The sequence below is a fragment of the Leptidea sinapis genome, chromosome 16, assembly GCF_905404315.1.
Source record: "Leptidea sinapis chromosome 16, ilLepSina1.1, whole genome shotgun sequence".
NCBI lineage: Eukaryota > Metazoa > Arthropoda > Insecta > Lepidoptera > Pieridae > Leptidea > Leptidea sinapis.
Window position 1 is genome coordinate 12,023,756 of NC_066280.1, and position 14,581 is coordinate 12,038,336.

The following is a 14,581-nucleotide window of genomic DNA, read 5'->3' on the forward strand; positions in this document are numbered from 1 at the left end:
GAAATGATTGTTGAGTCAACATTTTATTAGCCTAAATTTAATTCAAATAAATAAATACCCAACCAATATTTGTGTATATTTATCATATTTACCTAAACCTCGTATACGTGAATAAAAACTAAGTTTATACATAAGACGTACCTGTTTACCACTACAAGTATATATAATAATAAATTTTAATGCGAAAAAGTTTAATGTGATGTTACTATAATATAATGTAAGGAGAATTAGTCACTTCAGTTTATTTAAATCTTGTTCACTTGTTATACGGAGAGCCTTAGATTTATCACTCTTTCTAATAAATAATTTACAGTCACGAATCCATAAATAAGAGTAGTGTAAATCTTCTTTGATTTTCCTGGCCTGCTTCAGAAGTAACTTATTAGATGGAGTAAGGTGATCTGACACATATAGGTTCACTGTGGGTCCAGGCAAACCTATATCAGCTGTTGTAAGGCCGCGGCGCGCGCGCACCGCTGCTATCAGCGTATCCTTGCGGAGTCTCCTGCTAAACCTGACTATGATCGCGGGGGGACGGCTGCTAGAAGGCTGTGTTTGACCTTCACTAATGTTGGGATTCACAAAACGACGAACACGATGGATGTAATCTACATCAGATTCTTGTAATTGAAACGCAACCTTATGACAGATATCACGTACAATAAATAGATAGCAGATTTTCACCATTCGAGACTGGCACTCCTGATATTTCAACATTATTCAATCTCGAGTGTTGATCCTGCTCGTTATTGACACGACGAAGTTCATCAATTGTAATGTTGGCAGAGGTCAAATCCTTTTGTATTATTGTTTCCACTGTAGAAATTCGGCTATCTAAGTTGTTAAAGCGAGCAGCTAGACAAGATAATTGATAGTTAAATTCCTCCACAGCCTTGGTGTTTGAGGTTATATCTGAGCGCATGCTTTTGAGATCTCCACGCATAGCCTTAATTTCATGCAAGACTGTAGTTATGTCCGCCGCGGTGGAAGACATATTGGCATTGCGACATTGTAAACATTTCCATGATGCCTTTTTATCCATTGCCATTTTGCGATAGGTTGTTTCAGCAACAGTCCGTGGCAGTGACTACATAATACGCCGTCATGCACTGTTTCTAAACATTTTGCACACTCCATTAACTTATAAAAATAAAAGTTACAAACTTAATAGTACACCTTCTTAAGTACTTGCGCACATAGAATTAAGGTTAATAATTATTCGTCGCGCACACTACGTTAGCTTGGCGAAAGTGCGAACGTAAACTAACGAACACAGAGACCGCACTCAATGGGCTCGCGACGATGACTGATATATTGTAGCAGACATTAGAATTAAACTTTACGAGTATTCAACAAAAGGTCTTTCAGTCACTTTTGTCTGGATACCTAGCCACTGTGGCATAATAGGCAACGAAACAGCCGACACACTTGCAAATGAAGCTGTGGTGTGTGGTTACAAATTCCCCTTTAAAATATATACTCAGGATTTAGCTGTTCTTTCTGGTCTTTATCTCAGGGACTCCTGGGGTAAAGTCTGGGCAGAAATTGGCCAATTTAAAGGCAAAAATTCTTGTAAAATTCAACAAATAATAATTCCTAACAAGTCATGGTTCTCTGTCATTAAACTTGATAAAATCATTACCACCATATTGATAAGAATGCGCCTTGGACACACCACTTGTCCGGCCCACCTTGCAAGGTTTCATATTATAAATAGTCCACAATGTGAATGCTGACATGACTTTGGGGATCTGGATCACTTATTCTTTTCCTGTCCTAAATATGACCGAACTTCCTTTTTAGATAGTTTGATATCCATCCGTGTCCCTTTCCCCACTTCTATAGAACCCTCCTGAGTTCTCTTGATCCCATATTGTATAGTATACTTCCTAGATATATTTATAGCAATAATAATAAATTATAAATAATGTATAGTACCTAATATATTTTATCTGAAAATAATAGTTTCCATCTATTTTTTTTGTATATATTTATTTACCTACATTTATCTTAACCATATCAAATATCAAAATTCTCGTGTTGTAAATTTTTGTAAGTGATTCGTTTCCCTACCTTAAAATAAATAAAAACACTTTGAAGTAGAACATACAAGAAAACTTCCAATGTGAGTCGATAAAAGAAAACTTGAAGCTGGCGGATGCATGGAATGTGCGAGCCAAAGTCTCCAAAAAGGAGTGAAATTAAAAAAAACATTCGTCATTCAAATCAAAATTCCATAAAAAGTATAATGTTAGGCCACGAAATATAAAATTTAAATTGTTTGTAGTATGTACTCTTTGAAGTTTGAATTTTGTAAAGTGTAGCTAATAAATAATTGCAAAGCTGTTTCCCTAATTTGCGAAATAGTGGATTACAAAAAAATATCTACTTAGAAGAGATATTACTCATAACATAATTCATATCAATGATTTAGATAGCAAATACTATCGAGAAAACGATTAAAATCATTCACGCATTGTTGAAGTAGTTTGGGAACAAAATACCCATAATGGAGAGCGAATATAAGTTATCACATAAGGCTAAGAAACGTATTAAGGATGTAAAGAGAAAAGCACGACCAGGTAGGTATTCCAATTAGTATTAACTTGCTTAGAATTCACTCCGTAGTTTTCGGAATGAAGTAATCGAAACAGTTACTATCTCAATGATTTAAGTATTTCATGTTGTTAACAACTCTATCAAGTTATAATTATTAATTTTGTGATGATTCTTTTCTCAATTTGATAAAAATATGGACTCATTTTGTAAATAACCTTAAATATAAAGTAATTGTAATCTTAAACAATATTTTATTAACAATAATGCCTAAAACTTTTAAACAGAACTCACTGATAAGCACCACTGGACAGCTTTCAAATATGCAACAAACTTTGAAGAGTTTTTAAAATGTAATGATAATGTTGATAGAATAGATGTAAATGAAGTAAATCAAGAGGAGTTTATTGATAAATATGAGAAAATTTATAAACCAGTTGTTATAACAAAGGTGCAAACAAATTGGCGTGCTAATCACAAGTGGACCCTCGAGAGACTTGTAAAGAAATATAGGAACCAAAAATTTAAGTGCGGTGAGGATAATGAAGGCTATAGTGTTAAGATGAAAATGAAGTATTACATAGAGTATATGAAAACAACACCTGATGATAGCCCTCTATATATTTTTGATAGTAGCTTTGGTGAACATCCAAGACGAAAGAAACTTCTGGATGACTATGAAGTTCCTTTGTACTTTAGAGATGATCTTTTTAAATATTGTGGAGAAGAGAGGCGACCTCCATATAGGTGGTTTGTTATGGGACCACAGAGGTCTGGGACAGGTATACACATAGACCCATTAGGCACAAGTGCTTGGAATGCATTAGTGTTTGGTCATAAGAGGTGGTGTCTTTTCCCCACTCAGACCCCACGAGAGTTGATTAAAGTTACTGGAGCTATGGGTGGCAAGCAAAGAGATGAAGCAATTACATGGTATAAATTAATTTATCCAAAAACACAGCTTGATTCTTGGCCGAGCGAATATAAACCTGTAAGAAAATATTTATATTATAAATTATTAAATATTCCATTGCATTGTTATTAATTGTCTTCTGAAAATTTTCAGGTTGAAATACTACAAAAGCCGGGTGAAACAGTGTTTGTACCCGGAGGTTGGTGGCATGTTGTATTGAATCTTGACGACACAGTTGCTGTAACACAAAACTTCTGTAGCAAAACTAACTTCCCAGTTGTCTGGCACAAAACTGTGAGAGGCCGTCCAAAACTTTCCAAGAAGTGGCTGAAAGTACTTGAATGCAAAGAACCAGAGTTGTATAAGATTGCAAGTGGTATGGACATAAATCAAAGCACCGGTGTTGCTTCGGATAGTTCGTCTAACAGCAGTTCTTCGAGCAGTGACAGTGACAGTTCTTCTAGTAGCTCTAGTGAAGATGACAGTGGTCAAGAAAGTATTACAGCATCAAAAAAGAAAAGAAGGAGAAAAATATGAAGACAATAAAAATATATATAATAAAATCAGGTATTTTTGTACTTGTCGCACCAATATAGATATTCTTAATAGGCTAAGCAAAGTCTTTTGTATTACTAGATAATATTATAGTAAATTAAAACAAATGTGTTGGTTTTTCAAATAACAATAACTATTGATATGCATTGTTAAGCTGAATAAATTGTATTCATTTAAGTAGTGTTTTATATTCCTAGCATTCTAAACAAACTTTACAATATGATGTGATTTGTCTCTATTGTGTAAATTAACTGAAAAAAAATGCATAGTACACACTCAACTAGTATTTTTAACAGAACAAAAAAGCAGTGATGTCTAGGGATGCCCAAATGAAGCAAAGCTTTATAAGATAAGTGAAAGTGCTCGAATTTTTGATATATTGGTATATATATAGTATATTATATAAAAATTACACTGAGTGGCATGTTTGAACTTACTGTCTGCTGACTGCTAATAAGAACAACATTATACAATAATGTGAGAACATGTGATTAAAAATGGTATACAACAGCACAGTACAAAACTAGGTATTTTTAACAAAACAACTTGGTTTTCATGCTGGCTACTGAGTATTCAACAATTATTATTTTGATAGTATCTACCTAATTAGGTGATGAATCTACTCTTAATTTGCTATATGTGTCTGATTTTTATGTTATTCAAGTATTGTGTAGTCTTAGGTTGAAGGGCGCCATGTGATCATCACATCGGGGTCATATAATATACCTACGGTAGGTGATTTTGTTTTGTATTACGACGCTTATTGGTAAGCTATAACGCTTAACATTATTTTGAATTTATTAACACCACCATAACGAATCACCATTCGCATATTATATAGGTATCTCGGTAGGAATCTTTAAATTAATTTTGACGCGGCAACATAATGTAATTTTCATGAGCACCAATTTTTACTTCATCATCAGCCGGAAGACGTCCACTGCCTTCTCCAAAGATTTACACGACGATCGGTCCTGAGCATAAGTATTAATTTTTACTTGATAATAATTAATTTCTTTAATAGATACGTGAAGAAATAAGAATAACACTAAGGTATTAAATACGCTAGTTTTCGAAACCGTTATTCCATACCGAAAACTGTTTTGGTTTTGGGTAACGCGCCGCAGCTATATATACTTATAAAATATATCGTGTAACGGTCCTACATCTGACGCTCTAGTGTAACGCTAGAAAATCTGACGCTTAGCTGGAGCAGGCAGACGGCGCGGCGAGCGGCTCGAAAGTGCGTATAAAAGCTTCGCTTCATAACCAGAAACCGTAAACGCGCTCAATAGCCGCCTTTACACGACACGTGCTTTCACTTGCGATCTGATTGTGCGCGATTGAATGCGGGAAAGATTGCGCACGCAATCGTGAGTGATTATTTTTAAACCTTTTTATGTACGTTCACTCTTTCGCGCGCAATAGCGTAATATAATAGTAATAACTCCTGTATTTTTATTCTACGAGGAAATAACGTCGTGTATCGCGCGTGATTCAGTAGGAGAAACTTTAGGGCGCTGGAGTGTATGAAAATCGCGTTCCTTTTTTAAGTTCGTTTCGAAAAACGTTCCTTTTTTACGTTTTCCATTTTTTTTACAACAAAATCTCTATTAGCTTGAGGCATTCCATTAATCTTACAAAACTAGACTAGGTATTTTGGTAAGAACTATCCTAGAATTTTTATTTGTATACTCCTCCGATTTTATTTTCCATAGGCATAAAGCAAGATATGTGATTGAACACTCCCAATTTGTTTTGTATGCTGAATCGTAGCAATACTAAAAACTTACTACATTTTAATCAAAGTTTTACAAGTACAACTTCATAGTGTATCCTCATTCTCTATGCAAATAAAAATTATGGACCCAACATTCCACCACATAGTGGTACTAACAACAGTTACCATATTACAAACAAAATATGGAAACACAGCTTGCTTCTGAAGTTGGATTACAGTAGGTACCTATACCGATCATCAGAAATTCTGAATGGTACCTGTAATAGTACTGTACATGTGCCGGATCATTAGTATTTTAATACAGTTTCTAAGTTAGCTGTTTTGAATTCAAATTAAGGTAAAAGAGACAAAAAAAAAATTAAAATTTATCACAAGGAATTAAGGCTAAATCAATTGTTTCCTTGATATTATTATATTTAGAACTAAATTTTTTAAAAATTTAATTCTAGATGGTAATAGTACCTACCATAAAACATTTGTGAACGTGTGTCTAACATGTTTAGATAGACGCGAGAACTTGTATATTACTGGCAACTTTTATGAAATCTATATCTATTTTTCAATATAAATAAATACATAATTGGACCTAGTTTTGCAGAAAACAGCCATTACACATTTTAAAACAAAAATTGTAAAAATATATCGTCTTGAAATTAAATGTTTATTTATTAGCTGGTTACATGGTTCTCAAATAAATCATAATAATTATTAAAAATGCACATACATACATGAATTATATCTATCTATGTAGTTTGTTTAATAATATATTCTTTGTCTTCAAATTGTGTCAACCTAGTGTCATTATTTATTTTTAGTCTATGGATTTCGGCAACCACGGCAGCCATTTGTTATCCTTACTAAAGTTACAGTAAATTCTACACTCAAAATGTTAAAATCAGCTTCGGGTACTTTTGTGACTATCCTTAAACGTTCCCTGTTACCAACAGTCAGGGTCAGTGCTGTAATCCCAGCAAGAAATTCTCACGGTGGACCCGTTGAATCCGATGAAGAATTCGATAGAAGGTAACCTGACTGTAAATTTTGACGTTATGTAACAAAATCTATTCGTTATGTTTACTAAGTCTTGCAAGTACACGTTTCCGTAATGCAACGTTTATATTCAACTGGAATTTCTGTTAAGTTTAGGATTATATAAATATGTATGGTATGTTTTCAACACGTTTCAACTTCAACTGATGAAGGGTGAACCTAGTCATAAGTTTTGCGTTATCTCTGTACGATTTTTGAACCGGCCTAATTATGAGTACGAAAATTGTTACATAAAAATGAATTAATGCAACATTAAAAAAATTGGATACGATTAGTATAGTAGAATATAGTAGAACATAAAGTAGTCAGTTCGTTTTGTAGAAGTAGGGCAATACATGGAGGTTCCCTAATTATTATTTATAATAGATTAAAATGTAAAAATAGAAGAGATATTGTTTATCTCTCCATAGAACAACTAATTGAGATAGCTTGTATAGAACTAGAGCAATTTATTATTGTAAGTGTATACCGCCCCCCCACTGCATTATATGAACAATTCCAACATAGAATGGAGGAGGTACTATCAAAATTTAGCAAAACTAGCAAGTCAATTATAGTGTGTGGAGATTTTAATATAAACTTGATTGAACCTTCGGCCAATTGTGCTAGCCTTAAAAATTTATTTCAAAGTTTTAATTTGTTCAATGTATTTTGGGAACCTACTAGAATCACTTCTACAACAGCAACCTGTTTAGATAATATTTTTACAGATGTTACTATTACTAGTAAACTCATAATTAATAATCTTCAGTCCGACCATAGTGGGCAACTTATAAAAGTAAATACAAGATTGGACAATGTCAGACCAAAAAAGGTGACGATTATACCAGTTACGGGTAGCCGTCTTGAGAGGTTTAGAAATAATTTGGTAAATACAATACCATTTTTACACTGTGGCGAAACTGCTAATTTTCACTACAACTTAGTCTTCAATTCCTTCTGTGAGGAATTTGACAGGATTTTTACTCCAGTAACGGTGACAGTAAACAACAAACATAGTTTTAATGATTGGGCAACAATGGGTATCCACAAAAGTCGTAAACGCTTATATGACCTTTATTATGAGAAACATTACAATAATAGTGAAGAATTTAAAATATATGTAAAAAAATACTCCAAGCTCTTTAAAATAGTTTGTCATGAAGCGAAAACACGTTTAATTGCAGATAAAATTAAAAACAGTAATAATAAAGTAAAAGCGACTTGGAGTGTAATTAACAATGAAACTGGTAGATCGAATTGCCGTAACACCTCTATCTGTTTAAATATTAATAATCGCGTTATAAATTCGGAAATAGAAATTGCAAATGAATTTGATAAATACTTCTCCGAAATCCCGATTGTCACGACCAAATACCTTAACTCTTTGCCAAAAGCAGCATATGATATGCTTAAATTACACGTACCAGTATCTTCTACTGACTTGAAATTTAAGTATGTTACAGGTAGCGATATAATAAAAATCTTCAAATTAATTAACCTAAAAAATACAAAAGACCTATGGGGCCATTCGACTAATATTGTTAAATACATACTTGACATTATAGCACCTGAATTAGCAATAATATTTAATGAATGCATAGATGAGGGTGTGTTCCCTGACCTCATGAAATACAGCAAAGTTATACCTTTGTTTAAATCGGGCAGTTCTTTTGACCCTGCTAATTTCAGACCTATTTCAGTGCTGCCTGTTTTTAGTAAAAAAAAAATTTTTTGAAAAACTTGCTTCAACAGCTACAAATGCATTTTTGTAAATTAATGAACAAAAATCAGTTTGGTTTCACTAGGGGCTTATCAACAATTAATGCGGGTACTAGACTCATTGAGCACATCTTTGACGCCTGGGAATTTTTTGTGATTTGTCAAAAGCATTTGACTGCGTCCACCATGAAACTTTACTCGTAAAACTAAAGCATTATGGAGTGAAAAATAGAGCCCTAAATCTGTTAAAATCATATTTAAGCGAAAGAGTTCAGATAGTCGATATAAATGGCAAACGGTGTTCGGGTAAACCTGTGGGAATAGGTGTTCCACAGGGTTCTATTCTCGGTCCTTTCTTGTTTCTTATATATATTAACGATCTACCGTTTGTGGTAGATGATAGCCATGAGATTGTATTGTTTGCTGATGATACTTCACTTATTTTTAAAGTGAAGCGACGTGTGGATATTGATGACGAGGTAAGCAATGCACTCTCAAAGATAGTGCGTTGGTTTGAGACGAATAATCTGCACTTAAACAGTAAAAAAACAAAGTGTTTACGGTACATTACACCAAACACAGCGGAGGTACAAACCAACGTACTTATAAATGACCAGGGATTGGAACTTGTGGACACTACGGTCTTCTTGGGTATCACGTTAGATAAAAAGCTTCAGTGGGGTCCACATATTACCCATCTAGCAGATAGACTCAGCTCTGCGGCATATGCAGTTAGAAAGATTAGAGTGTACACAAATGTTGAGATGTAGATTAGTGTACTTTAGTTATTTTCACAGCATCATGACATACAGTATATTACTATGGGGTCATGCTGCTGACATTGATATAGTGTTTGCACTGCAAAGGAGAGCTGTTCGTGCTATATATCAGCTTGGTTATAGACAGTCTCTCAAAGAAAAATTTAAAGAAATAAATATTATGACTATTCATTGTCAGTACATTTATGAAAATTTAATATATGTTCACAAAAATCGTCACCTTTTTGCTCTTAATAGTGATTTTCATTATAATAACACTAGAAATAAAGGATTGCTTGTAACTAATTCTAGTAGGCTTCATAAGATACATAATAGCTTTAAGGGTATATGTATACACTTCTACAATAAAGTCCCAGCCACTGTTCAGGCATTATCTATAAATAAATTTAAATGTTTTATAAAAAAATGGCTCTGTCGTAAATCCTATTACTCCACTGCTGAATATCTAAATGATCGGACAGCCTGGGACTAGATTGTGATTATTTTATAGCGACTGTACAATATTGTATATTTTTATTGAAAAGAGCGCAAAAAAAAGAATGCTGGACGAGTTTCTTGCGCCGCTTCTTCTCTCTCAGAGCGCCATTTGTTTCCGAAGCGGTAGTAGTATCTAGTAGTATAAGAAATGACATCAAAAAGAATTCTAAAGGAATCAATTTTGAGAAAATAAATGCCTTTTATGCCTTTTTATGCCTAGTGATTTTCTTGTATGTTCGTATGGCTCTTCTTATAAGAAAGAGTCAAATCAGAAATATTATATAGTTTAAACCTATTTTAATAAAACTATTTCTTACATATCTTTTCATTTTCAGGCACAGTCTTGAGTTTCAGATATTTTTTTAAATGTTTGTGTCAATAAACAACTTTAGTAATTACTTCATTATAATTTTACAGATATGAAGAATTTTTCAATAGAAAAGATATCGATGGTTGGGAAATCCGGAAGGGAATGAATGATCTTTGTGGTATGGACCTTGTGCCTGATCCCAAAATCATAATTGCTGCTCTCCATGCCTGCAGACGAGTCAATGACTATGCACTTGCAGTAAGGTTTATTGAAGCTTGCAAAGATAAATGTGGAAGCAAAGTTAATGAAATATATCCTTACATTGTTCAAGAAATTAAACCTACCCTTACCGAGTTAGGAATTGAAACACCTGAAGAACTTGGCTATGATAAACCCGAGTTAGCCCTAAAGAATGTGTATGAGATGTAAAAGTATCAGTGATAAGTTGTAGAAAATTTGTATAATAGTTTTGTTGTCGACTTTTATTTTATTTAATTATTATTACTAGATATCAAGTGCTCTATTACCATCCTGTGAATTTGCTGGCTTATACTAAGTTATGTATCATTACATACATTAGAGAATAAAGGTTTTTTATTAAACTGACTCATGACTTCTATTGCTTCTGAACAAACTATTTATGGACTACATAATATTGTAAATCATTTAGAATTTATTTTTTCTATTATATCTGCAATCAGTCCCCAAACTATGAGCAGATGTGTTGGATATATACCCAAGTACTTAACAGACTCATTGTGTGGCAGTGTGGCATCTCCTAGGTGAACAGTCTCCTGGTGGGAGAGCGAAAGTAATGTGGGTTAACTTCAATGTACTAGCTTTTATTCATCATTTTGTCAGCCAGTCTTCAATTTTGTCCAGTCCACACTGAAGCTTTGTGAAGCATGGTTGCGATTGTTATCATTTGCCAGGATAGTGGTGTCCTCAGTTAATGTAGTGGTTACAACATCAGGTGTTTCTGGCAGGTCACATGTGTAGATTGTGTACAGTACCAGACCCAGAACCGATCCCTGGGGTACTCCTATATCATAGAAGAGAATCATTAAGAATAGGTGTAAAATATTGAGACTGTAGGGTTAATATTCAAACTTTTCTAATAAAAAAACTATTAGGTTTGAAAAAATAAAACAAAAAAGTTATATATACAGTAAGTTTTATTAATAGGACTACATTTTTGATCACAAGTCTAGCTATTGTAATGCATAATATTTAGTCATATTTGGAAAACTAATCACTGTATATATTTCATCTTCAAGTTTTTGCACAAAAATGACGGACAAGTTCATAATATTCAAAATTATTACACTGACAAGATCTTTAGTATGTCCCAGCCCAACCATAAATGCAATGGCTTAGTTTATAGTATGGATTATAGTGCCAGCTTCTTTTGGTTGGGCACCACCATTGATTGTAGATTGGTATTTTGATTTTATTTGAATATCTGCTATCAATTACCTCAACCTTCATCAAATTGTAGACATCAGTATTCTATAGCCGGCTAGATTATGGATGCCACAATGGCACCTATTTCTGCTGTGAAGCAGTAATGTGTAAGCATTACTGTGTTTCGGTCTGAAGGGTGCTGTCAATAGTGAAATTATTGGGCAAATAAGTTTTAACATCTTAAGTCTCAATGTGACAAGTGCAGTTGTAGTGCCGCTCAGAATTATTGTGTTTTTAAGAATCCTGAGTGGTGCTGTATTATAAAGGGCAGGGTGTGTTAATTACCACTAGCTGAATGTCCTGCTGGTCTTGTCCCTTATTGTCTTAAAAAAAAACTTCTAATGACTAGTAACTCAAAAGTGGACATATGCAAATATCACAGATTTCTGAAAAGCAAGCAAACAACAAGCAAAAATCAAGATAAATAAAATTAGTTAGATTGCTGGCCAAAAAACCCAAAACAACAATTAAACTGGAAAGGTTAAGAAATCTCTCTGCTATCCCATGGAGGCAAAAAAAACTTGTTCTGTTCAATCCCAAAATGCCTCTTCAACAGCTCATAAAGTATCAGAATACAGGATCTCTAAGGTTCATATTGCAGCAGGAATCTCAAATCAATACATATCCATTCGCAAGTGTGTCTGTTAAGCATAGTTATAATAACAGTGATAACGGAAATACATCTGGAATGTTTGTGAGTGCCTGGCAGATACCAAAAGTAAAGCCATTGGTTGTATTCTATTCGTCCTACTGTGGATGTGGAAGTTGTACCGCAAGTGAGCCAATGTCACGTTAAGGTAGAGCACCAAGCTTAGAGTATTTGTTTTCTAATTATAATGGCAGTGATCGGTGCTTAAGATTGAAACAAAGTTTATTTTCTTATACCTGAAACATATATATATATAATAAACATGCTGTTAAGACTATAAGGGTTCCCAATATTCTGTATATCTCTGGTTGTGGCGTACTTGAGATAAAAATCGTAACTATCGTTGACATTTCTGTCCCAATAAGATTATCGACGGTAATTCACCATATCCGTACACGCTGTCTGTCAATGGGACGACGTATAGCTTACCAGCGATAGAACTTTGTATGGAAATTGCAATTCACGCGTCCCAATATAAGGCGATAAGAACGACTTATCGGGTATATTGGGACAGCTTTATCTCTATCTGTAGGTTGTATATTGTGAACGCCCGTTAGTTTAGACCTGTTAAGAGATTATCGCCGCCCCTATTCACCTGCAAGACCAAGGAACCTCATGAGCCGTGCCGGCGTTTAAGGGAGAAGTACGCGCTTTTTTGAACTTACATGGTACCCATGTGTGATCGTCCTGTACCTAAATACCACGAAAGGAAGCTCGTTACATAAGTAGTTTATCTGCACTAGGCAGAAAGCCACTAAAATTCGCGTTCATCTCGGAGGCAAAGCAAGCTTTGAAGAAACTGGGAGTCATATCCAAATATTTTGATTTAAAATCACTTATTGAACGTCAAAAGCTAACACCCATTCGAAAATTTAAGACTGAGAAGACTTAGACCTGTGAAAAACGGGCGCAATAACTCAGAGGGCCTTTTTTATAAAAAATTTTATGAAGTAACCAGAGGGCGATCACTCCATTCCAAATCTGTGTCCATATCATTACGAAAGTCCACGTTTCCACCAAGTCGTCGACTTGTCCACGTAGATCTTTGACACAGAGGTTTTTTAACAATTCTTTTGAATTTCGTAACACATTTGTTTTGAACTTTTTCTTGGGTCATGTTGTAAAAGCATACACATCGCCCAGTAAAAGAATTACTAACTCGACATAACCGAATAGTAGGCATAACAAGTTTATGTTTGTTACTGGTGTTAATGTTATAATTAATATCACAGTTTTTAGACAATTCGTTAATGTTAGACACATATACATAACATAATCAGAGCAAAGCAGTACAGAAAAGCCGACCCGAATTCTAACGCTCTACTATGTTCCTAAAATTGCTCTAATATCTGGTTTGGTGCCTCCAATAGTAGCTCGAACCATTTAACTGCGCGCATCGCAGTGCAGCTTGAATTGTAGCGGGCCCAATAGGTACTGTGTGAACGGCTCGTTATCTTTTGCGAAATCTGTGACTTGACTGTCAATTACCAAGTAGACTTGCAGCAGGATTAACCTCTGTGATTGCTCTGGTGTTGCAAGACATTCGTTTGCCCTCCTATTTCGTAAAAAAATAATAAATAGTACCTACGTAGCGATACGTATGTAAATTTGATTTAGTGTGCGTGAGTTTTTGAATAAATAATTGTATTTTAAACAGTAGGTGGTTATTATTATTATTTGAAGAGGGTGGCTATTTCTTAGTCCTAAAGATTCCTAGTAACACCGCGTCCATAGTTGAACTATTGTGTTCGCCACTCATAGTAAAGCTCGTCTTCAAGCCCTGCCGCCTTTACGAACCGCAGTATCTCCTTGACGCGAGTGTTGCAAACACCATCTGGTGGCACGATGTAGTCGCCAAAGATTGTGTTACGCTTATGCATTAGTTGGCCACAGTCGCAGAGTAGATGAATGGGCGTTTCATCATCCCCAAGACAGAATCTGCAAGTTTTGTCGTTTTTGATGCCGACCACACTGAGGTGCTTCTAGGCGACAGTGCCCAGTTAGCATCCTAGTGAGTATGCATAGATTTTTCCTGTTCAAAGATAGGGTCCCTTCATTCGCATATCTACTGTTGAATGCCCTTATCAGTGCTTTAGAGTGGCTTAAACCTGAAGAGTTGTACCAGCGTTTAAGTGCTTCTTGTTTACATTGGATACTCAGGGTGTGTCGGATGGCGCTCTTAGGCAGTCCACAAATGGGTTCCGGACCATATTGGACTGCTTTAGCCCCAGCCCTTGCGAGCTCATCGGCCATTTCATTGCCTATGATTTCGGCATGCCCTGGGACTCATCTGAGAATCACTCTGTTCTTCATGCCTAATGAATTCAGGCATTCTATGCAATTATTGGCTAACTTAGACGCCGTCAAGTCAGCGTCTAAAGCCTAC

At 34.9% G+C, this 14,581-nt stretch overlaps 2 protein-coding genes and 1 long non-coding RNA gene across 3 annotated transcripts in view; all 3 read left to right on the forward strand.

Moving 5' to 3' along the window:
* Positions 1-14,581, forward strand: part of LOC126968782 (uncharacterized) — a 559,194-nt gene that overhangs the window by 352,119 nt on the left and 192,494 nt on the right. The window lies entirely within an intron of this gene.
* On the forward strand, positions 2,220-4,201 carry LOC126968717 (bifunctional arginine demethylase and lysyl-hydroxylase PSR). The gene is made up of 3 exons (XM_050813812.1): positions 2,220-2,582; positions 2,844-3,547; positions 3,623-4,201. Exons 1-3 carry the CDS (start codon positions 2,510-2,512, stop codon positions 4,004-4,006), a joined length of 1,161 nt encoding a protein of 386 aa, XP_050669769.1. The 5' UTR covers positions 2,220-2,509; the 3' UTR covers positions 4,007-4,201.
* Positions 6,573-10,688, forward strand: LOC126968760 (cytochrome c oxidase subunit 5A, mitochondrial). Its single transcript, XM_050813873.1, has 2 exons — positions 6,573-6,788; positions 10,190-10,688. The coding sequence occupies exons 1-2, from the start codon at positions 6,652-6,654 to the stop codon at positions 10,509-10,511; spliced, it is 459 nt and encodes a 152-aa protein (XP_050669830.1). The 5' UTR covers positions 6,573-6,651; the 3' UTR covers positions 10,512-10,688.